The 22,898-nt window shown below is 33.3% G+C and overlaps 1 protein-coding gene and 2 long non-coding RNA genes across 3 annotated transcripts in view; 1 reads left to right on the top strand and 2 right to left on the bottom strand.

Moving 5' to 3' along the window:
- The window catches only part of LOC145317812 (uncharacterized), a 33,128-nt gene extending 25,192 nt beyond the window's left edge, over nt 1-7,936 (top strand). Inside the window, exons 22-33 of the mRNA XM_080159080.1 lie at nt 1,121-1,168; nt 1,533-1,724; nt 2,280-2,417; nt 2,648-2,763; nt 2,982-3,027; nt 3,929-4,004; nt 4,388-4,460; nt 5,254-5,294; nt 5,733-5,785; nt 6,262-6,353; nt 6,935-7,010; nt 7,437-7,936. Coding sequence (XP_080015206.1) covers nt 1,121-1,168; nt 1,533-1,724; nt 2,280-2,417; nt 2,648-2,763; nt 2,982-3,027; nt 3,929-4,004; nt 4,388-4,460; nt 5,254-5,294; nt 5,733-5,785; nt 6,262-6,353; nt 6,935-7,010; nt 7,437-7,475 — 990 coding nt within the window. The 3' untranslated portion in view covers nt 7,476-7,936. The remainder of the gene's footprint in view (nt 1-1,120; nt 1,169-1,532; nt 1,725-2,279; nt 2,418-2,647; nt 2,764-2,981; nt 3,028-3,928; nt 4,005-4,387; nt 4,461-5,253; nt 5,295-5,732; nt 5,786-6,261; nt 6,354-6,934; nt 7,011-7,436) is intronic.
- A 73-nt stretch (nt 7,937-8,009) lies between these two features.
- LOC145315552 (uncharacterized) lies at nt 8,010-10,580 on the bottom strand. Its single transcript, XR_013878081.1, has 5 exons — nt 10,551-10,580; nt 10,117-10,158; nt 9,959-10,009; nt 9,306-9,376; nt 8,010-8,128 (listed from the first exon to the last, which is right to left on the bottom strand). It is a non-coding gene; the product is annotated as an uncharacterized LOC145315552 (long non-coding RNA).
- Nucleotides 10,581-10,865: 285 nt separating this feature from the next.
- Nucleotides 10,866-13,745, bottom strand: LOC145317811 (uncharacterized). Its single transcript, XR_013879126.1, has 4 exons — nt 13,675-13,745; nt 12,687-12,772; nt 11,986-12,044; nt 10,866-10,973 (listed from the first exon to the last, which is right to left on the bottom strand). It is a non-coding gene; the product is annotated as an uncharacterized LOC145317811 (long non-coding RNA).
- Between the last annotated feature and the right edge of the window lie 9,153 nt (nt 13,746-22,898).

Below are 22,898 nucleotides of genomic sequence, written 5' to 3'. Positions count from 1 at the left end.
GTTCGTCCGTCAGTACGTAACGCTGTGTTTAAAATGTGATCTTCTTTGCTGTCTTTAAAGATAGACATCTAAAATGGTAACCTGCTCTATAACTCACTTTGTCTATTCGTCCATTCCATGTTTTTGTTTGCTTCGCTACTTATGGATGTTTTCATCCTTGTTAAAGCTTTTCCTTGGTGTGCTCCAATAGATTTGCATAGGTGCCTCGTAGATAACTAGACTGATAGGCAGGGATCGGAAGCCTCACGTAAGCCGCGTGTAAGCCTCAGTGAAATCGTGATTTTATCACTATAAAATTCAGCTGGATGTATAAAAAGGCTCTTTAGCAGACAATCCTTCTTTCTTAAATTTTTTTTTCTGCTCACAAGCAGGTTTAAAACTGAGGCTTATGCGCGGCTTACGTGAGGCTTCCGATCCCTGCTGATAGGTCTATAACTTTCAGGAAACTTAGTATGCGCCTTGGTCAGATTTTATGGTTGTTTGCGGGAAGTTAATTATTCGCACCTTTTTTCCAATGACATGTGGCTCTAAGAAAAATTCGCGCACCCTAAACAGAAATTTTATTTAAAAATTATTTGTGGGTTAGTTACCCCACCGTGGAAGGAAGTCTAAAAAGTAAAATATTAAATAAGATAAGGATCAAATGTTTAGTCTTACAATATTAATAGTTATACCCTTGACTATGTCCCTAGCATCCAGAGGGCAGACAAACAACCTAATCCCATCCAAAAGCTTAAGTCTAAAACTTAAATAGTTTAAAACCATCACAGGACCTATGTGAAGCTTACCTAAAATAGAGGCTCCCAATCGGTGCAGTAGTTAGTAGGCTTCAGACAAAAAAAACTGACTACTTTTTAGAATGCCTTGGTGATCCGCCAAGGAGGGAGGGGACATTTAGCGGTTTATTACATTAGTCCCCAACGTTTTATAATACCGTTTTCTAAATCATTGGTTTAACAACCTTAGGGACTTTTAATTAATTTTTATTGTTTGCTTTATTAATTTTAGTATTCAAACGCTTTAATCACACAAGGGGTAATTTTGCGTATTATCATTGTTGAAAGAAAGAAAAACTATGTTTTAAGATAACAGAAATGCAATAAGGCAATAAAAATTTAAGGTGGAGCGACAGAGATTCAAACCATTTCTAACTTCATTGCTAAATAGGGTATGTATATTATTTTTATTTTTAAGAGCGAAGCTTCTCCATAATTAGGATCGGTCCGTCTATCCACAACGGATAGCTCTCATTAATTTAGACATGTTACAGTTAGAATTGCCCTATCGATTCCGAACATTGTATGATGATTTCTATAACAGTTTTATGATTTATGAAGCTTAGCAACTCTCTAATCGTTACCAAAATGTCCTTACGTAAATAGGCTATGATTCTTAATTTGTTCATGTTCAAATTAACCTATATCACCCTAACTAAACATAAATTTTGAGCTTTTTTAATGTTTTATATGCTTTGGTTGCTAGATTGTTTAGCATATCCTGACCCTACTTTCTATAAAAAGAAATAATTTAAGCTGCTGTCGAAGCCATTATCTGTGACGCTGAAGAGTCGAGACCCAAGTATCAGAATATCCGAGGCAGGTAGTGGGGAGGTGGAGCCTAATACCTGGACACCCAATGTAATCCTGCAGACACACGAGACTGAAGGATCTTTCTGCACTATTAACTTGCTCCTGCAACATGAACTTAACAGGCCTTTACCCAAGGTATGTAAAATATGAATAGCATGGCTCGGCAGCCGCCACTAAGCCGCAAATTTAATCTCGTTTGAATACTTTGAAAAAATTTTAGAAGAGGAATTGCCATATTTGGGAAAGATTTATTTCAGATTTTCAGGTGGCTGACGCGCCATGTAATAATATTTCTATATCCATTGCTGCAGTCGACCTCGTAAGCCGCAGCTGCATTCAACAATGCAGATGTTACAAGGTTGACGTAACTTGAAATAGTATGTTTTTATGTAGTAGATATAAAACGGCGGTTTTCTTTTAAAATTTGGAACATATTTTTGATTTTAAAATGTAGATTTTTTAATAGGTCCTATTTATAGTATATTATTTTTCGCCGTTTTGAAGTAGTTGTCGTTTCGTGATTTGGCCGTTTTGTATCCACTCCGTTTTTTACCAGGAAGGAGGACGGAGACATTTGAAAGTAAATTTCACTGTGTAGTGTACCCAAAGTTTTTAACAGTTTTATTTTACTCGTTTGTTTATAAAATTTGGGTTCTTGACAATTATTTAAATATTTTTTCTATGGTTTAGGAGCTACTTGGATTATCTGAGCCTGTAGACAGCTCCAGCCTCAAGTCCTCTTGTGCACCCCCAACTCCGGAGAAAATAATTACCAAGTTCATCAGTGATAAACACTTCCAGTCTCTGCAGATTGGTAAAGAATATGAGGTAAAGTAATATTCATATTTGAAAAAGAAATCACTATGACTGAAAATTAGCACTTTCTAAGAGTTAATCGAAAAGCTTTGACCGGTGTCTCTTAAGGCTGTACTTATACCTGAACCAAAAATATCTTTGTGATTATTATGTATTTTGAATTTGTAAATATAAAAAAAATTCGAAAAATACCGCATTGAGAAAATAATGCAAAAAAAGATGGGCAAATATTTAATATTAAGGTTGTGATCCTGCAGATATTTTCTCCTAGCCTAATAAGTGTTCTACCTGTGCACAAGATGGAGGAGGTGACCAGGAGGGTGCACAAGTACAACAAGAGGGCCACCATGCAACAGGATAATGGATATAATATATACGTGGATATTATAACAGGGGAAATTTAGGTTGATACTTCATTCCTTATTATTGGTCAGTACTTTCCTTCAGTAGGAGGGGAGGGTTTAAAAAGGGAGGATAGGTGTTAATGTTATTTCAGCCCGCTTCGAGTTTCTCTTTATTAGAGAGTATGAAATTATGGTGCAACATCCAAGTAATAGTATATCCTTTGCTACAGGACTTTCTTTTGGATGATGACAATTCTAATGGAGTCCAGCTGGGGCAGGTAAATATTTCTTTCATATATGTTACATATAAAAGGCAGAGAGTGTGGGGGCATTGAGTTGTTTATTACACTTATTTACCAACGTATTATAATAACATATTCTTATTAGTTGTCTTAAACAACTTTGTGGACTTTTAATGAATTTTGATTGGTTGCTTTATTAAGATGAGTGTCCAAACGTTTCAACCACTAACTGTAATCTAGATAGGGGATAATTTTGTGAATCATCATTGAGGGTATACATAAATTTATCGGCCATTGTCTTATCCCATTAGATTCCTGCATAAGAGTATATATAGATAAAGAAAAGTTATAATGGCTTTGATTGATATGGAGTAACAGCGGCTGCCTCTTGAGTCTTTGTTAGGGAAATAAGATAAGAAAAATATTTTATTTGTAATGGTTCACCACAAATTATTTTGAAATCATCCTTTTTAAGGATTTAATAAAAGGTTTATAATATTATCTTGGGAGGGTGTAGATATCCTTCCCAAAAGTAGTTTTAAAACTTCGCTGGACATATAAGATTTTTCACTGTAAAGGAGAACCATATCGGTTAAGCGGTTCGAGAAGAAAAGTTAAAATGGCTTTGATTTGGAGTAATAGCGGTAATTTATTTTCCAAGATGTAGGTAGTTCAGAGCTGGATCTTTAAATCATTTTAATGTGAGCCAGATCAGGGTGGGCCAACTATCCACCAATGAGAGCACAGCATTTTATGAAATGCCGCGCTGTGATTGGCTGAAATTCGGCTCAACCCGATCTGGCTCACCACTAAAATAATTTAAAGATCCAGCTCAGAATAAAATTTTCAGTAATAAAGATATAATTTATTTTTAAAAAAAACATTCTAGTTATAATGTTTTGGGTTGTGTTTAAAAATAAATTAGTTTGAAATGTAGGTTTGTATGGCCAGAGGTCAAGATGATATTATCTGGTACAGAGCTCTGGTTGTTGCTGTGCCCAACCCACATACAGGTACATTTATTACGCAGCTAAAGGACTCTGACCAATTGAGACTATTTCCCTAGGGAGATAGGCAGTGACCTTCCCAAATATAGTTATAAACCATGACCTATTAAAAGCTACATTGTAAAGGAGAGCCAAGATTCAGTGGTTAGCGAAATTCTTTGATACAGACAGACACATAGACATCCTGTTACTTTATATAAAGATAACTAATTAGTAATTAATGATAAAATTAAACTAAAATAAATGTAGATTGATCTTATTTTAATATTCGTTGAAAATTGTCTAAAAAAATGATGCTATACATGATTATTTAGTGTTTATGAGAACCGGTTCTAATCCAGTTGATATTAACCTGTTTTGTAATTGATTTGTTTAAAATTAAATTTTAGTGAAAGTGTTGTTACTGGATACCGGAGTTCTAAGAAAAGTTCCATCTGCTAGCTTAAAGAAGTTGAACCAAGAGTAAGATATGCAATGATTCTCATACTCTTTGAATACCGACATTGACCGATTAATCAGTGTACTTCCCCCAATGATGAAATAAAAGATTTGAATATAATATAATTAGTTGTTGAAACGTTTAATCACTTAACTTAATGAACCAACCAATAAAAATTAAATAAAAGTCCCCAAAATTGTTAAGCTACGAATATGAAAACTTTAATATGAAACTTTGAGCACTAGTGTAATAAACAGCTGAATCTCCTCTCTCTCCCTGATTATTTATCTTAACCAATTTTTTACGCATAATTCCGTAAAATTAGGTGTAAGCATCCAGTCAAATGCGCTTATAAGGTCAAGCTGTCATTAATTAAGACCAAACAAATAAGTTGACCTAATAAGGGCATTTGACTGGAAGCTTGCACCCAATTTTACGGAATAATGCGTAAAAAAGAAGTAACAGGATGAGTGTCTTTCTTTTTTTTCTTTCATTGCTTTTTTTCAAGGATGTTTTCATTTAAAAGAGGGCTTCTCCTCCACCATACCAAGAGAAATTAGACAAGGAAAATATTAAAACAACGTCAATAATCTGAAAAAAATTTAAACTTCCTTGAAAAAAAAACAATGTTACTAACTTACTAAATACACACAGAAAGACACTCATCCTGTTGCTTTGATATATGTATAGACGTAATTGTAGCTGACCTAATATGCAAAATTTTAGACCAACTATAAGCATATTTAATATTTTTTAACTTGCCTTTTAGACATTTTTTAATATATGTTATTTCACTTAAACCTTAAATTTTTCTAGATATGCTAAGAATTTCAGTGTATATTTCTGCTCACTTGCAGGTATGTTATAACATTTTATATAACCCTAATTCATTATAGCCCTATTATATAAAGCTTTTTTCTGATATAATTACCATTATTACTAAACCGATTGAGTTATTCATTTAAGGGAAGATTCACAAAGGTCCCGTGATGATTTTGGGCTATTTTAATTTGAGTTTCATGTAGGTCCCTTTTTGGTTTTAGGCCATTTTCCTGCTCTACCCTCCCCCTTCGACTATAGAGCCCCTAGAACCAATGGGCGCAACCGCTAATATACGATAAAGTTTCAATTAATGTAAATTCTTTTCCAATATGGCTTCGAAACCGATTAATATTCTCTGGATTAGAACCGGTTCTCAGTAATACTGAAAAATCAAATAAAGCATCGTATTACAGATAATTTTCCGCGAAACTGTCTATAATACGATGCGATAAATAACTATTAATTGTTTGTAGAAGGTTGGGACGAATGTGCTGAAGAAACCTGGGGAAATGTGAGGCCAACAAAGGTAACACATTTTAATTTACAAGGATAGTTCAGCTGGACAGACAGACTTTTAGAGCTGCCATGCGCCTCTATTTAATTTTAACTTTAATGTAAATATAATCATGATTTTTTTATCAGTTTTATTTATAGATACCTTACGGAAAGGAGCGTTGACCCCACTTAACCTTACATAATTATAGCTAGGGTCATTTTGTATAATGAATTTAAGTTAGCGTATCTCTGTTCTTAATTTTAAAAGATTAATAATAGTTCATCTTATCGTACTTTAAAATTAGACAGAATTCCGCGGATATTGAAATGAAAAAATGAAGATCCGGGTTAACAAAACTCTTTGTAAATTATGATTTTTAACAAATATTCTTACCTAAAATATTTCTGTAAAATGCTGCTATACATGATTTTACCATATGGATGAGAACCGGTTCTTATCCTGCGGATAATAATCGGTTTTGAAGCCATTTTGGAATAATGTTTTAGATATCCGGTAATGAACAGATGAAACTGACTTGGCAGGGAAGCTTGTCTGCAGCTCACAAGTCTCAACACAACAACAACGAAAACATTTCTAGGTATGGTTAAGAAGTAGTTTATTAATGCATCGTATTATAGACAACTTTCCATGGATATTAAAATGAAAAATCAGATTTCTTGCCCCTAAAGGCCAAAGGCATGGTCTAACAAAACTGCTATTGATTTTATAATTTTATTTCAATATTCGTGGAAATTTGTCTGTATTACGATGCTATACTGGATTTTTTAGCCAGGTATTATCCTCTTAGAATTTTTTTTTCAATTTTGAAAATTTGAGTACCCCAACACCCCCACCGCAGCGCTCGGCCCCCTTGCCTGTCTAGCCGCAGCGCTCGGCTCCCTAGCCTAAAACCTAACCTAACCTAAAATAGTTGTTCGTCGTTGTCAAGGGGGGGGGGCTACTCAAATTTTCAAAATTGAAAAAAAAATTCTAAGAGGATAACGCCTTTAGCCATACTGGAAAAGTGATATATCACATCGTATTATAAAAAGCTTTCTGCAGATATAAAAATGTACAATTATAAGAGCGTAGCGGGCAAAGGCTCGGACGAACAAAACTTCTAATCCAGCAGATATAAATCGGTTTCGAAGCCATACTGGAAAATATATACTTTCCAAGGTTATTGAAAGAGGAAGCAAGGAAACTGTTACCAGAGTCTTCTCATCAGATATTCAAGATAGTCAACGTTGACAGGAGTTTTATCATTTTCATTCCGTTTAATTACAACATTTTTATTTTTGCGTTGAAGTAGTCATAGTTAAGTTTTCGTCTGAATTGGAATGAAATTCAAGTTTTATCCTACTTTTTAATTATGCCACTTAGAGGTAAAATAAAAGTAGAAGGGGTGATGTGGCCCCGTTTCTTTTGATTTTAGCGAGATCTTTTGGTACAAACAAACAGATATACATTCTGTTACTTTTGTCTTGAGAGGGTGTTGGTATCCTCCCCCCAAAATAGTTATAAACCTTTCCTAGACCTATGAGGAGCTACACTGTAAATAAGAACCATATCGGTTCAGCGGGTAGCGTTTTCCTTCGGTACAGACTGTCACACATGCACACAGATCCTTGGATCCTAGGGACTGATTACTGTTATTTTAAAAATGATTAAAATTGGCAGGGCGTTGCATACTGTAGAAGTCAGCTCATTTCAACAATGAAATAAAAACAGTCCAGAAGAGATAACATAAATAATCCCTCAAAAGACACTAAAAACGTTGTTTAGAAAAGAACAAACACATCCAGTAGCATCATAACCGTACCAGTCAACTTTTATTTCGTCAAATCTCGTTGATATACCATGTAAATAGCCACTGCCTTTTTGATCTCCAATCATATATTTTTTCTTACAAATTCTAACTCTCTGTACTTTTAATTTATGCTAATTTCATATTGTGATTAATTGTAAAGCTGCACTTATCCTATTAGAAAAAGCAGTAATTTTTTTCTGAAGCTAAAGCTTCTTATCAGGAAAGTTTTGTACAGATTTTTTTGTTTTATACTTTTGTTTCATACCCCAAACTCTTGTAATGTAACCTCTTGATGCTAGGGGCGATGCACCTTACAATTATAAATGAATATATATTAGATTCAAAGGGTTAGTTTCACTGGGAGTCGACATCAGACAACCTACCAAAAATCCCAATATGCTACATATGTAATATTTTTTTTGTTTTGTTTTTAAATATATGCTATTTTTTTTACAAATTAGTTTATTTGATATTCCCTTTTTTATTTTATTGTTTTCAATTTTATAAAGCATTATCATATGTAGATAAAGATGTAGCATATGAGCAGTAATACTGAGGGCCACCTGAAATAAAGAACGATTAATTATTAAATCCAGCAAAGTATTTCTACAATTGAAAATGGATTGTTCGTTCGACACTGATAGCTCTGATCATAAAGAGAGGAGTAGGTTGCGCTAAAAATCCGTAAACGTTGTGAGTTTAAGTCAAAAACAGTAGTAGTAGAACGGTACAAATTTTTGTTAACTTAAAAAAAATTGTCTAAGTATAGTTCTTTTCAATAAGAAATAAAAACATTTAGTGAATATTATCGTTCTACTACTATTTTCAAGCCTTAAAAGTCACACCTTTACGGATTTTTAGCGCAACCTACTCCTCCCTTTATGGAATTTTAATTGTCCTTTCGATTTAGATGATGCTATTACCGCCACTTTGAAATGATAATGATAGGGCAATTAGGTATCATTTAACAAGAGTTTTTCCGTCTGAATTGTTTAACTTTGCTATTATTGATGTTTCTATCCTTGTTTAAAATTAGGCAAGTCTAAATCCTTCTAATAGAGAAATAGAATCTCCGCATATTTGTCTGTCTGTCTTTACCGACAACTGCTGAACTGATATTGTTCTTCTTCATTAATTAGCTTCTATATAGGGCCTTGGAAGGATTAATTGGGGGGAGGGTACCCATAAATAGAGAGAAAAGAAATGATTGGCGCCTTATGAAAACAAGGATGACAACATCCATAAAAGCGAAGCACTGAAACGGTAGGACAAACGGAAATAAACACTTATATAGTGTCAGAACTGAATAATCAGAATATAAATGTAGTCGAAGCAAAATTGTAAGTAAATTTGTTGAAAAACTGCTTGATATGGGATAATGTTTAAGGACATACTTACATTTTTAGGACTTGATTATAGAGTTGCTTCGCTTATAACATTATACTTTGTTGTCCCAAGAATCAACATAGCAAAAATAAGATCAATCTCATGATTAGATCACATAATTTTTTTTGTTTAAGTAAATATCAACATGTTTAAAATGAACGTACGGACATTATTGTAATGATTATAGAGTTGCTACGCTTTCTAAATCGTGCCTAACTACTTAAGGAATCACCATGCAAAGTTTGAAATCGATAGGACAATTCTAACATGCCTAAATTAACGAAAAAAGCTTTCAGTGAGTGAAGTACGGACCGACCCTAATTATAGAAAAGCTTTGCTTTAAAAAGGATGTACCTAAAATAAATAGACATGCTTGAGTTGCATCCAATCTGATCATCACAATAGCATACACCTCCATTACAACCCTACAAGTTAAAATAATGGATATATTATTACTGGAGTTGCATCCAATCTAATCATCACAATAGCATACACCTCCATTACAACTCTACAAGTTAATATAATGGATATATTATTACTGGAGCTGCATCCAATCTGATCATCACAATAGCATACACCTCCATTACAACCCTATAAGTTCAAATAATGGATATATTATTACTGGAGCTACATCCAATCTGATCATCACAATAGCATACACCTCCATTACAACCCTATAAGTTCAAATAATGGATATATTATTACTGGAGTTGCATCCAATTTTGATCATCACAACAGCAAACACCTCCAACCCTACATGTAATGGATATATTATTACTTGGATATTACACCAAATTATCATGTACTCTAATAAAGTGAAACTTGTAGCTGGCTAAAATAACGATCCACTCACCTTGCCTCTGTCCCCTCCCCTTCTACTGGATGAGCAAACTAACTAAGAAATGATGTCTATTTTAGCAACCTTAATTGATGACAATTTTTTACCTGCCATGACTTCCCCTTCTCATCTCTAGGGGCGTAATCACAAGTAGAAAAAATAAAGATACCTTAAAATCACGGTTTGCAAGGAGACGCGGATACCATTTTGGCGCTACTTCCTATAATAGAGATATTCACATATTATTATGTGTAAAAGATACTATCATCTAAATATAATATAAGTCTAATTTAATTGATGAGTTAATTATACATTACAACTTCTTACCTTTGCAATGCAATCTTTCTTAACTCTTCCAGCATTTGGTACCTAATTTAACATAACAAATATTTTTTTACAGTATGACTTCGGAACAGACTATTATTCGCTGGGTTAGAACCAGTTCTCAGCCATACTGAAAAATCATTTGTAGCATCGTATTACAAACAATATTCCATTTTAATTTTTTAATAATTTTTCATTTTGATATCCGCGAAAAGCTGAAAATACGATGCAATAAATAACTATTACAAGATGGGATTATAAATTTTTATAAAATCTGATAAGTAAAGTAGAAAATAACTCTATTCATAATACCTAATCTGATTAAATATCCATAAAACGGAGTTTGGACACAGCTAGTTTTAACAAACTCAACAAAAGATCTTAAACCAACACATTTAAGTCAAATGTTTGAGATTTTGGGTACTAGTATAATCTACAGTCTCATACCCCTCCTTTTCTGGGCTCATTTATCTTTACGTGAACGGACATATAAATATTCTTGGTATGATAAATTAGAACTTCATCCTCTATAAAAATGCAGGAGGGAGTGGTCACTGGGTTGTTTATTACATTAGTCCCCAGCGTTTTATAATAACGTTTTCTTATTCGTTAGCTCAACAACTTTCGGGAATATATTGAATTTTGATTGGTTGGTTCGTTAAATTGAGTATCCAAACACTAATTATAATCTACAGAAGGGGTAATTCTGTATATCTTCTTTAAGCTTGTACATTAATTTATCGGCCATTGGCTTATCCCTTTAGATTCCTGACAAAATTGTAACCTTTGAGCAAACCCACTCCATGTTAGGATCAGCGGCTGCTGTAGCATTCCCAAACTCATATCTTCTCTCATTCACTCTACACAATGGATATACAGTGTGTTTTTTTTATGAGAACTTTTTTGACAGCAATTTTACCCCACTTATAGTTATCAGAATTTAATGATTAATGGCTTATTTTCTTTGTTTTTTAATGCAATTAATAGAACAACAAAAAAATATTTCAGTTTTTATTTAAAAAGTACAGAAAAATGTAAAATTTAAAACTTAGGAGTCAACATCTAAAAATGGTTTTAGCGCATTTTTCTTATGCTCAAATATTCAACCTTTTGCAAGAATGGCTGCTAAACACTTCAAAGTTGAGATATAGAGCTAAAAATGTATACAAATACTATTAGGGACATGTACTAGAACATATAAAAGGTTATATCTCAACCAGGGAGGGAGTACTGGCCTCCCAAAGTCGACTACAGAAAATCCAATTTTTTAAAGAAAAATGCGCTAAAACCATTTTTAGATGTTGACACCTGAGTTTTAAATTTTAGATTTTACTGTACTTTTTAAATAAAAACTTAAATATTTTTTTATGTTCTATTAATTGCATTAAAAAGCGAAGAAAATAAGCCATTAATCATTAAATTCTGATAACTATAAGTGGGGTAAAATTGCTTTCAAAAAAGTTCTCATAAAAAAACATACTGTATGATATACGTGGATATAATGACAAAGGTAAATTTGTTGTCAATTTGGATTATTAATATGGACCTCCTACAAATTCCCTAAAATTTTGATCTAAGCACATTATTATTTTTTCATTTGAATATGAGAATGTTAATTGGAAAATGAAATATTTTCCATTTAATTATCACAAGATTAAAAAACAAGGATAACAACATCGATAAGAAGCAAAGCACAATAAAATTGATAAAGTTAGTATAAAACAATGTACAGATTCGATGCGCATATGTCATAGGAATCTTAACTAAAAATTTCAGTTGTCTATTTTTAATGGTAGCCGAGAAAATAAAATTTTCCTAATTGCGGTAATGACAAAGTGAATTATAGAGTAGCTTCGCTACTAACAAACTTACTGAACTATTTCTTTTGGATAATGAGCCTTGTGACAATCTATTAGTTTATATGTGTTCACCTTAATAATAGAATAGTTATCTATCGCTTCGTATTATAGACAGCTTTCCTCGGATATTGATATTAGTGGAAAATTGTCTATAATACGGTAGATACTTGAAATGTTAGTATGGCTAAGAACCAGTACTAATCCAGCGGATATTAATCGGTTTTGAAGCCTTTCTAGAAAAGTTATAACTGTTTCATTGATAATGAAAAAATGGTGTTGTCCAAAATATTCTGTTCATATTATAATAGATCACTGTGGTAAATCGTCATAGAAATCACTACTTTAAATATCAAATCTCTATGGATATAAAAAAAAAACTTATTACATTTAAAGTATATACTTTATTTTTACAGAAATCTTCATAAGACGTTGGAAATCATTGTATGGCTTAGTTTGTGATAATAGCTAGCCGATTGGACGTACGTACGTACTCGACCCAAATAATTTGATTGATCCATGCATGATTTATCAAGTTTAAGAATAAGGGCTCAGAAGCCTTAAATTTAAATCCGTTTTTGTAAAAAAGAGTAATTGCCATATGTGTGTCAGGTTTAGACTTCCAGCAGAATCTAAACACTGTAAAACGTTAATTTTCCTGAGTCTTAAAGGCGGCTGCCAAGCCCTTCAAAGAAATCACAGAAAAGCAAAACTAACCTCACTTTGATCCATCATAGTTAAGGTTGTTGGATTATTATAAACATCATTCACTCCTACGTAGCACTGCTTCAGCTGGCATATACCTTAATAGAAAGCTCAATCATATTTAGAGTTGTTGGATTAGTATAAACATCATTCACTCCTACATAGCACTGCTTCAGCTGGCATATACTTTAATACCACCATAGTTAAAGTTGTTGGATTATTATAAACATCATTCACTCCTACGTAGCACTGCTTCAGCTGACATATACCTTAATAGGAAGCTCCATCATAGTTAGAGTTGTTGGATTAGTATAAACATCATTCAATCCTACATAGCACTGCTTCAGCTGGCATATACCTTAATAACATCATAGTTAGAGTTGTTGGATTATTATAAACATCATTCACTCCTACGTAGCACTGCTTCAGCTGACATATACCTTAATAGGAAGTTTTCTTATATTTTCCAGTATGACTTCGAAATCGAAACTGATTGATATCCGCAGGATTAGAACCGGATCTCAGCTGAATAAGACAATTTTCCAACAATATCAAAATAAAAATTATAGAATAAATACCAGTTGTATTACTCTGAGCCCTTGGCCCCTCTTGGCTAAAAAACTGGTTCTAATCATATAATTTTTCATTTAATATCCGCGGAAAGCTGTCTATGATATGATGCGATAAATAACTATTACAGAACAATTTCTCTTACCTGTCAAAATATTTGGCTTTCTAATATGGTATGTATAGATTTAATAAAAGTGGTGACATTATAAAGTTCCTTTGTTTATAGAGTCACAACGCTATTTTTTTGTTTTAAGAATCTGAGTTGGTGTTTTTCAGTGCTCAACATTTTTTTAACATTTCAATAAACTTTAATTAGCTGATCTACAGTGCATACATGACCGTAAGCTTTTTCCCTTAAAAAAAAGATAATCATTTGATTTTTATTAAGTCCTGTAATTGAAAGGTTTAAATTAATTGATAATTAAAATACCTGTATTGAAAAATTGACTCAATATGAAAAGTGCTGACAGAATCTTTAGTAACATTTTTCATTTGTGATCTAGTAAATTGTATTTCAAGGCATTTTTAATTATTTTAAAAAAAAGAATGGCTTCATTATTAATTGGATCTTACACCAGATTATCATTTACTTTAATAAAGTGTATCTTGTATCTGGCTAAAATAACCATCCACCCCCTTTAATCATCCCCTCCTACTGGATGAACTGACCAATAGTGATATCCATGTAAGCAACCTAAATTGACGACAATTTTTCCTCTGTCATCATTTCTATATTCATTTTCATTGCTTAAATCTAACATTAGCGAATTATTTTGACTTTGAAAATTCACCGGTCATGGCTTCAAAACCGATTAATATCCGTTTGATTAAAACCTGTTCTTAGGAATACCTAAAAATCATGTATAACATCGTATTACAGACACAATTCGACAAATATTGAAATAAATATCCTAATTTTAACACCAGTAATGTTAGTTCGGGTCTTCGTCACCTCGGATTTAACAAAACTGGTTTATTTTAATAAATTTTCCTTTTAATATCCGCGGAAAGTTGTCTATAATACGATGCGATAATTAACTATTACATGCGTTGCGTACATACTAATGCAAAAAAAAAGAATAACTATTTAGAAGCTACTCCAATACCAACATATCGGGTCGGGTATAGTCCCTTAAGGGGCGTTTCTTCGTATTTACAGTAGCTTTTCTCCTATTTCTAGCTCCTGCGGGGCAATCACCTAACCCAATATAACCTAACCTAAAATAACCTATCAAAAGCGATTTTGAAAATACGACGAATCGCCCCTTAAGGGGCGTTGCCACGAAAGGGTCTATACCCAACATATCTCTTGTTTGTTTGTTTCTTCATGTTGAACTGATAAAATAAATCTTTATGAATTTTGCTTCATTGCGGCAAACAAAAAGTTTAGAGTAAAATTTATTAAAACTGCGGCTTTTGCAGGGGATCTAAAGGGATAAGACAATGGCTGATAAATTCATGTCCATCCCCAATGATGCTACACAAAAAATACCTCTTCTGTAGATTGCTGTTAGTGGTTGGTCGTTTGGACTCTGAACTTAATGTACCAACCCAACAAAATTTGATAAAAGTCCCCAAAATTTTAAAGCCAACGTATAACAAAACTTTATTATAAATCTTTAGTTACTACTGTAATTAACAGCCCAATGTCCCCTCCCTCCATGAGCTTTGTGTGTCAGAATAAATAAGGGCGGCGTTGGTAATTATTTTTAGTAAACAAGGATGACAACATCCATAAAAGGGATAGGACAAACGAACATTAACACTTGGAGAGTGTCGGAACTGAAAAAGCATAATATAAATGTCTAAAGAAAATTGTAAGTAGAGTTTTTGCAAAACTGCTTAAATACAATATGCCGTTTAAGGACACACTTACAGTTTTAGGACTAGATTATAGAGATGCTTCCCCTATTACATTGTAACTTGTTCTAATAGGAGTTAGTTTTCCAAAAATCAGATAAATAGGATATTTATATCACATAAGAAAAGCTTCGCTTTAAAAAGCTATCCTATTATATAAAGTAGTAAGCGTTTTTTGTCTGTCCCGAAGGATCTCGCTAACAGCTAAACCGATATTGTTTTCCTTTACAGTGAAGCTTCTTATAGGTCCTGGGAAGTTTTTAAACCATTTTTGGGGAGGGTGTCTTCACCCCCTCCTCCCAAAAAATATTTTTTTACTCTTTTGAAACTCAAATTTAAAATGGATGAGGTCAACTTTTCCCTCTCCTACCTTAAGTGCCCCTAGAGGCTTCTGGGGGACGTAGCCGCTAGTGCTATAAATAGGGCATGTCTTGTCTGTTTATCCGTCCGTAAATATGTCTTTTTATCAGGATATGCATATTGATAATTTTAAATCTGATGATTTTCAAAATATTAATATTAAAGCAAATCTTTTGTACTATGCAATAATACAATGAAAAAGTGGGGCGGCCTTATCAGAGAGTTAGAGAGAGAGGGGACAATAAATAGTCCACAAAGTTTTATAATAACGTTTTCTTATTATTTGGCTTTACAACTTTGGGGACTTCAGAGAATTTTGATTGGATGGTTGAGTGTTTCAACCACTAATTCTAATCTGCATAAAGGGTAAATTTGCGTATCATCATTGGGGAGGTACATACATTTTTCCGGCTACTGTCTTATCCCTTTAGATCCCTGGCCCTAATTGATTGTCCAATCTATTTACATATGTATTTTTAAAAGCGAAGCTTTTCTATAATTAGGGTCGGTCCGTCCGTCCGTCCGTCCGTCCGTCCGTCCGTCCGTCCGTCCGTCCGTCCGTCCGTCCGTCCGTACGTCCGTCCGTCCGTCCGTCCGTACGTCCGTCCGTAACAAATAGCTTTTTTCGTTAATTTAGGCATGTTAGAATTGTCCTATCGATTTCAAATTTTGCATGGTGATTCCTTTAGTAGTTAGGTACGATTTAGAAAGCGTATCAACTCTATAATCATTATAAAAATGTCCGTACGTCCATTTTAAACATGTTGATTTTTTTTACTTTTTAACAACAAATTTTTATATGATCTAATCATCCGATTGATCTGATTTTTGGTATATTGTTTCCTGGGACAACAAAGTATAATGTTATAAGCGAAGCAACTCCATAATTAAGTCCTAAATATGTAAGTATGTCCATAAACATTATCCTGTATAAAGCAATTTTTCAACAAATTTACTTACAATTTTGCTTCAACTCTTATACATTTATATTCTGATTATTCAGTTCTGACACTATATAAGTGTTCATGTCCGTTTGTCCTACCGTTTCAGTGCTTCGCTTTTATGGATGTTGTCATCCTTGTTTACCCAAGATTATATTAGCAGCTTTTAAAAGGACATTGCTAGAATGTTTAAATATTTTAAAATCCATTTAAAACAAAATCTTAACAGTTAAAGCCAGATTGTTTTATTGATCAACGCATAAAAAAGAGCATCATTTACTGCATGCATATCGCGCCTCTAGTCTCTAGGGGCTTCTCTTAAGGTATGTAGTGAAGATAGCTTCTCGGAATATGTTGTGTTTTATAATTCCTAAATATTAACACATGAACCTATAAAGCATCCAACGTATTTAAGCAACCAGAAATCACCTTTTCATTAATTAATGCAGAAAATACACAACTAATTAATCTCTCTATTGACTTCTCACAAGCAGCTGCGGTCCTAACATCTAGGGGCTCTATCAGGGGCAGGGAAGAGCAGAAAAATGGATGAAAACTCTCCCATGACTTGAATCTTAAAATAAAATTGCCTAAAACCACCACGGTATCCATGTGAAGCTCCCATGAAATTGAGTAATCAATTGGTTTGTAGTTATCGCAATCTTAGCCTACATACAACAAGGATGACAACATCCATAAAAGCGAAGCTCTGAAACGATATGACAGACGAACATTAACTTTTGTTGAGTGTCAGAACTGAATATACAAAATATGAAAATAAAAGGTTTGACAAAATTATACGTAAATTTGTTGCAAAACTTCTTAAATATAGAATTCTGTTTAAAGACATACTGACATTTTTAATACTTGATTATAGAGATGCTTCGCTTATAATATTGTACCTTATTGTAATAGGAATTAGTAATCAAAAAATCAGATCGATCGGATGATTTTATCACATAAAAAATTGTTATTAAAAAAGTACAAATATCAACATGTTTAAAATGGACGTACGGACATTCTGGTAACGATTATAGAGTTGCTACGCTTTTTAAGTCGTACCTAACTTCTACAGGAATCACCATGCAAAGTTTAAAATCGATAGGACAATTTTAACATGTCTAGATTAATGAATAAAAGCTAACTATCTCGGACGGACCGACCCTAATTATAGAAAAGCTTCGCTTTTAAAAACCTTAAGACTTTATATAATAGGACAATCCATGTTAACTGTACTGAAATTACCAGAGGAAAGCTTCTTGACAATAGTTGTGTGTTAATTTTTATACAGCCAGTATGCAGCTTCTTTTTTCGTTCGTGGCGGGTATCATTAGAACGATGATTGAAGACGGTCTGTCTGAAGCTTAAGATCTGGATAACCGTGAACCGATTTGGCTCAGCTTTTCAGGGAATACAGAACTGATCCTGTAGTGGTTTTATGCTATTTTGTTGTGAGGTGGGTTGTGATGAGCTGATGAGCCGAAGGATTTTTTCATTATGGCTTAGAAACGGCTCTAATCCATTGGATTTGTTTCGAAGCCATAATGGAAAAAACATTATCTGATAGATTACGCGCAGATTCGTAATACTGTAGATCTAAATTATTGAAATTTTATGACGACGCATGGAAATTGTGGTACAAAAAAATATATTCTATAATTGTTTTTTTTTAACTATGGGAGAAGTTATGGGATGTCGTCATTTGCAGATTAAGTTTAGAATTAATATTTATTCATGAAGTATTATACAGGGATCTAAAGTGATAAGACTATGGCCGATAAATTAATGTTCATCCCCAATGATGATACAAAAATTACCCCTTCTGTAAATTGCAATTAGTGGTTCAAACCTTATGACATACAACTTAATCAACCAACCAATCAAATTCAATGAAAGTCCCCTAAGTTATTAAGCCTACGAATAAGAAAACGGAATATAAAGCTTCCTGCCTGGTATTAATATCAGAATTGATAGTCCTCTTTACTATGTATATTATTCCCTAGTTGCTTCGCCCCCTGCCTCTAGGGGGATGGAGGGGGGGAGGGGAGGGGGAAGGTCAGGTAAATAGCCTTAAACCACCCAAAGACAATTATAAAGCTTCCCACGGATTTACCTCGGATGTAGGGAAAGGACAATGTACTTAAATTCATTATTATATTTCATTTGTATTAAATCCAATGCAACCTTTCTTATTTTAGCTGATTTTAAAGACTTTGGTTACCAGAGCAAGATGCTATAATAGTTATTTCTCGTATCGTATTATAAACGGCTTTCCGCGGATATAGAATGTAAAATTAAAAGATTAAAACTAGTTTTTTTAGCCCCGAGGTGCCAGAGGCACCGGCTAAAAAAACTGGTTTTAATCTTATGATTGTACATTTCTATATTCGTAGAAAACTGGATATAATACGATGCTAGACATAGTTTTTTTCGTATGGATGAGAACCTGTTCCTATCCACCGGATTCGAATAAATACGAGAAAATTCTTATTATCCTCGAATACTAGGCTTTATAAAATTCATCAACAAAAATGTAATCTTATCCAAATTATGAAATATTTAAGGAAGAAATTCTACTGTGATACTTATGTATTCTATTCTGTGTGCAAAATAATGAGTTGCGCCTTTTTTGGGCCAAGGCATCCCACTATTCTGAATATTAATGTCGAGCACCTGGCATAGCTGAATATAACCCTTTTTAACGTATTTAGTTATGACGCGGTGTTAAACCGAGAATAGAACCTATCACTATCCCGACGACGAACGGATGCACTACGTGTTGAGCAAAGGGAATACGAACGTCGAACATGTGACAAACTCTTATATAAATGTTACTCATCTGGAGAAAAAAGATTAATCTTTTTTTTATTAATTTAGAGAAGAGACTTACTATAACGTCATAAGATGATTTTTGTTTTTCAAATTATGGAAAAATATAAAGAATTTTTTAAAAATTTCACTGTAAAACAAGAATAATAACACCTATAATCAGCGAAAGATGAACCAAATTTAGTAAATATTATGAATAGTCGGACAAAAGGACGGACATGTAATTCACCTGAATTTAAATCAATAATCAACCCAAGAAGTTTCAGAAGCTAATTTCATACAGAAGCCTAAAATAGTTATTTATCACATCGTATTATAGACAGATTTCCGTGGATATTATATGAAAAATTATGAGATTCAAACCAGTTTTGTTAGTACTGAGTGGCCGAAGGCCCGTTCTAACAAAACTGTTATTAATTTATGATTTTATTTTAATATTTGTGAAAAATTGTCTGTAATACGATGCTAAACATGATTTTTCTGTATGGCTGAGAACCGGTTTTAATCCAGTGGATATTTCTCTATTCCGAATGCCATCCTTAGCATTAACAACAAAATGAGTTTAAGAGTCATAGATGCTTATTGGTTAGGAGAATCATCACAAAAAATGAGCCTTCCAAAAACTTTCTTAAAATGAAGTCGAAACCACCAGAGAGGGACAGGGGACAATGACCTTTTTATTTATGCTATTCCCCAAAGTTTTATGATAATGTTTTCTTTTTTTGGGGGACTATATTGAATTTTGATTGGTTGATTCGTTAAGTTGAGTGTTCAAACGTTTCAACTACTAATTTTAATCTACAGAAGGGGTTATTTTGTGTATCACCATTGTGGATGTACATCAACATAATGGGCATTGGCCTATCCCTTTAGATCCCTGCGAAACCACTCTATATACCCTTGTACCATTTCAGAAATTTAAACATACATAAAAGTTAGTCTTGATAATGGATTTTGGAATATTTGGATCTTACACCGGATTATCTTGTATTCTATTAAAGTGAAACTTGTAGCAGGCTAAAATAGCCCCCCCTTTACTCCATTCTCTCCTCTTCTACTGGATGAACGAACTGACAAATAAATTAACACTACCATATAATAGCAACTTAGATAATTTTTCCCCTGTCATAACAACCACGTATATTCTACATCCATATTGACTGGATACTCATTTGTAAAAGTCTATGCTTAAAACCTAAGCCATTTTTTTTAGAAGCAACTGAGAAAATTACTTTTTACTCAAAATGTTACAGACACACGGACATATGCAATTATAATGTATATAGAATATACGCGGATATAATGACAAGGCAAAAATTGTCGTAAATTTAGGATGCTAACACGGACATCTCTTTTTGGTCAGTTCGTTTATCTAGTATGGGATGGGGTAAAGGGTGTGGATGGGGGGATTGTTATTTCAGCCAGCTACAAGTTTCACTTTATTAGACATAATAATCTAGTATAAGATCCAAGTAATAATAAATCCATTAAGCAATTATAGAGTTGATTTTCTGCAGAAACTGCGGCAATTGTTTCTGAAAATATCCAAGCTAAAATAATAATATTATGATTGATATTGTTTGTTTAAACACAAAACACAACCATAAATTTATTCTGTTGAAGGCGAAGCCACTCAACAACATAAGAGAAGTCTTGGTTCGTTCGTTTATGAATAGCTTCGATCCAAAAATTTTATGTTAAGACTACATATAAACAAGTTCAACACTGATTTTTAAACTTTAAAAGTAATCCTTGAGGCTTTGGCTATGTTCACGTAAATTTTGATGTTAAAGATCTTCTTAACTTTATTATTAAAATGATTATTTCTTAGACGATAAAACTATGTATATAAGTTAGGTAAGGTAATCTACAGAGTGGGTAATTTTGAGTATCATCATTGGGATGTACATTAATTTATCGGCCATTGTCTTATCCCTATCGCTGTATTATTATAATTTTGAAGGTGATTTTACAACAGAGTAACTTCATTTTTTATAAGTTTACATTTTAAATTTTTAAAAAGTTACATAACTTTATAATTTGCTGTTAAAGTTAGATGTCTGAAACTTCCTAAACAGTGAGAATCTTCTCTGTAACTTATTTTTAAAAGCGAAGCTTTTATATTATTAGGGTCGGTCCGTCTGTCCGTACGTCCGTCCGTCCGAGATAGACAGCTTTTTTCGTTAATTTAGGCATGTTAGAATTGATTTCAAACTTTGCCTGGAGATTCCTGTAGTAGTTAGGTACGATTTAGAAAGCGTAGCAACTCTATAATCATTACCAGAATGTCCGTACGTCCATTTTAAACATGTTGATTTTTCTACTTTTTTTAACAAAAATTTTTTTTGTAATTTAATTATCCGTTTGGTCTGATTTTTGGTATATTGATTCCTGGGACAACAAAGTACAATATTATAAGCAAAGCAACTCTATAACCAAGTCCTAAAAATGTATGTATGTCCATAAACATTATCCAGAATCAGGCAGTTTTTCATCAAATTTACTTACAATTTTGCTTCGACTCTTATACTTTTATATTCTGATTATTCAGTTCTGACACTATACAAGTATTAATGTCGGTTTGTCCTACCGTTTCAGTGCTTCGCTTTTATGGATGTTGTCATCCTTGTTTCCTTCCATATGCTTTGCTATTCTTTTTAAAAGCGAAGCTTTTCTATAATTAAGGTCAGTCCGTACGACCGTCCGTCCGAGACAGATAGATTTTTTTTTGTTAATTTAGGCATGTTAGAATTGTCCTATCGATTTCGACTTTGCATGATGATTCCTGTAATAATTAGGTACCGTTTAGAAAGCGTAGCACCTCTATAATCATTACCAAAATGTCCGTACGTCCATTTTTCTTGATTTTTTCTTGATTTTTCTACTTTATTAACAACAAATTTTTATGTGATCTAATTATCCGTTTGATCTGATTTTTTTGGAATATTGATTCCTGGGACAACAAAGTACAATATAATAAGCGAAACAACTCTAAATCAAGTTCTAAAAATGTAAGTATGTCCATAAACATTATCCTGTATCAACCAGTTTTTTTCAAAAAATTTACTTACAATTTTGCTTCGACTCTTATACTTTTATATTCTGATTATTCAGTTCTGACACTATATAGTATACACGTATTAATGTTCGTTTGTCCTACCGTTTCAGTGCTTTGCTTATGTGGATGTTGTCATCCTTGTTACTTTTATTTTTAAGGGGCATTTCTGCGTATGGATGTTGTCATACCTGTAAAGCACGGCACATATAATGTAAGAAACTTGTTATTTATACAACATGTTCCATGTTTTAGAGAAAAGGCATATGAAAAATTAAATTTAAATCTTACTTTTGATTTATGGCAGAAAAATTTAGAGAAAAATATATTATTTAGTTTTACTTTCCGAGAGTTTGAGAGTCGTGCAAGGGTGGCTCTGTCTTCAGGGGAGCTAAATGGTCGTAGAGGTGGGCGGGGGGGGGGGGGGCAAATTACCAATGTTAAAAGGGACAAAATGAGTGCAAAGGGAGTATAAGCTGTTGTTGTACCCAGGAGTAAAGAAGCAAATAAAGGACCCAGAAGAACCAACCCTTGGTTGTCCATCCACCCGTACAGAGACGCTTATACGGGTGTGGTGGTGGTGGTGGTCCCCATATTCTGGGCCGGGCG

This window comes from Acartia tonsa, chromosome 4 (assembly GCF_053477335.1).
Source record: "Acartia tonsa isolate MP-2025a chromosome 4, ASM5347733v1, whole genome shotgun sequence".
Lineage (NCBI taxonomy): Eukaryota > Metazoa > Arthropoda > Copepoda > Calanoida > Acartiidae > Acartia > Acartia tonsa.
This window is presented reverse-complemented; position numbering and strand designations above follow the sequence as displayed.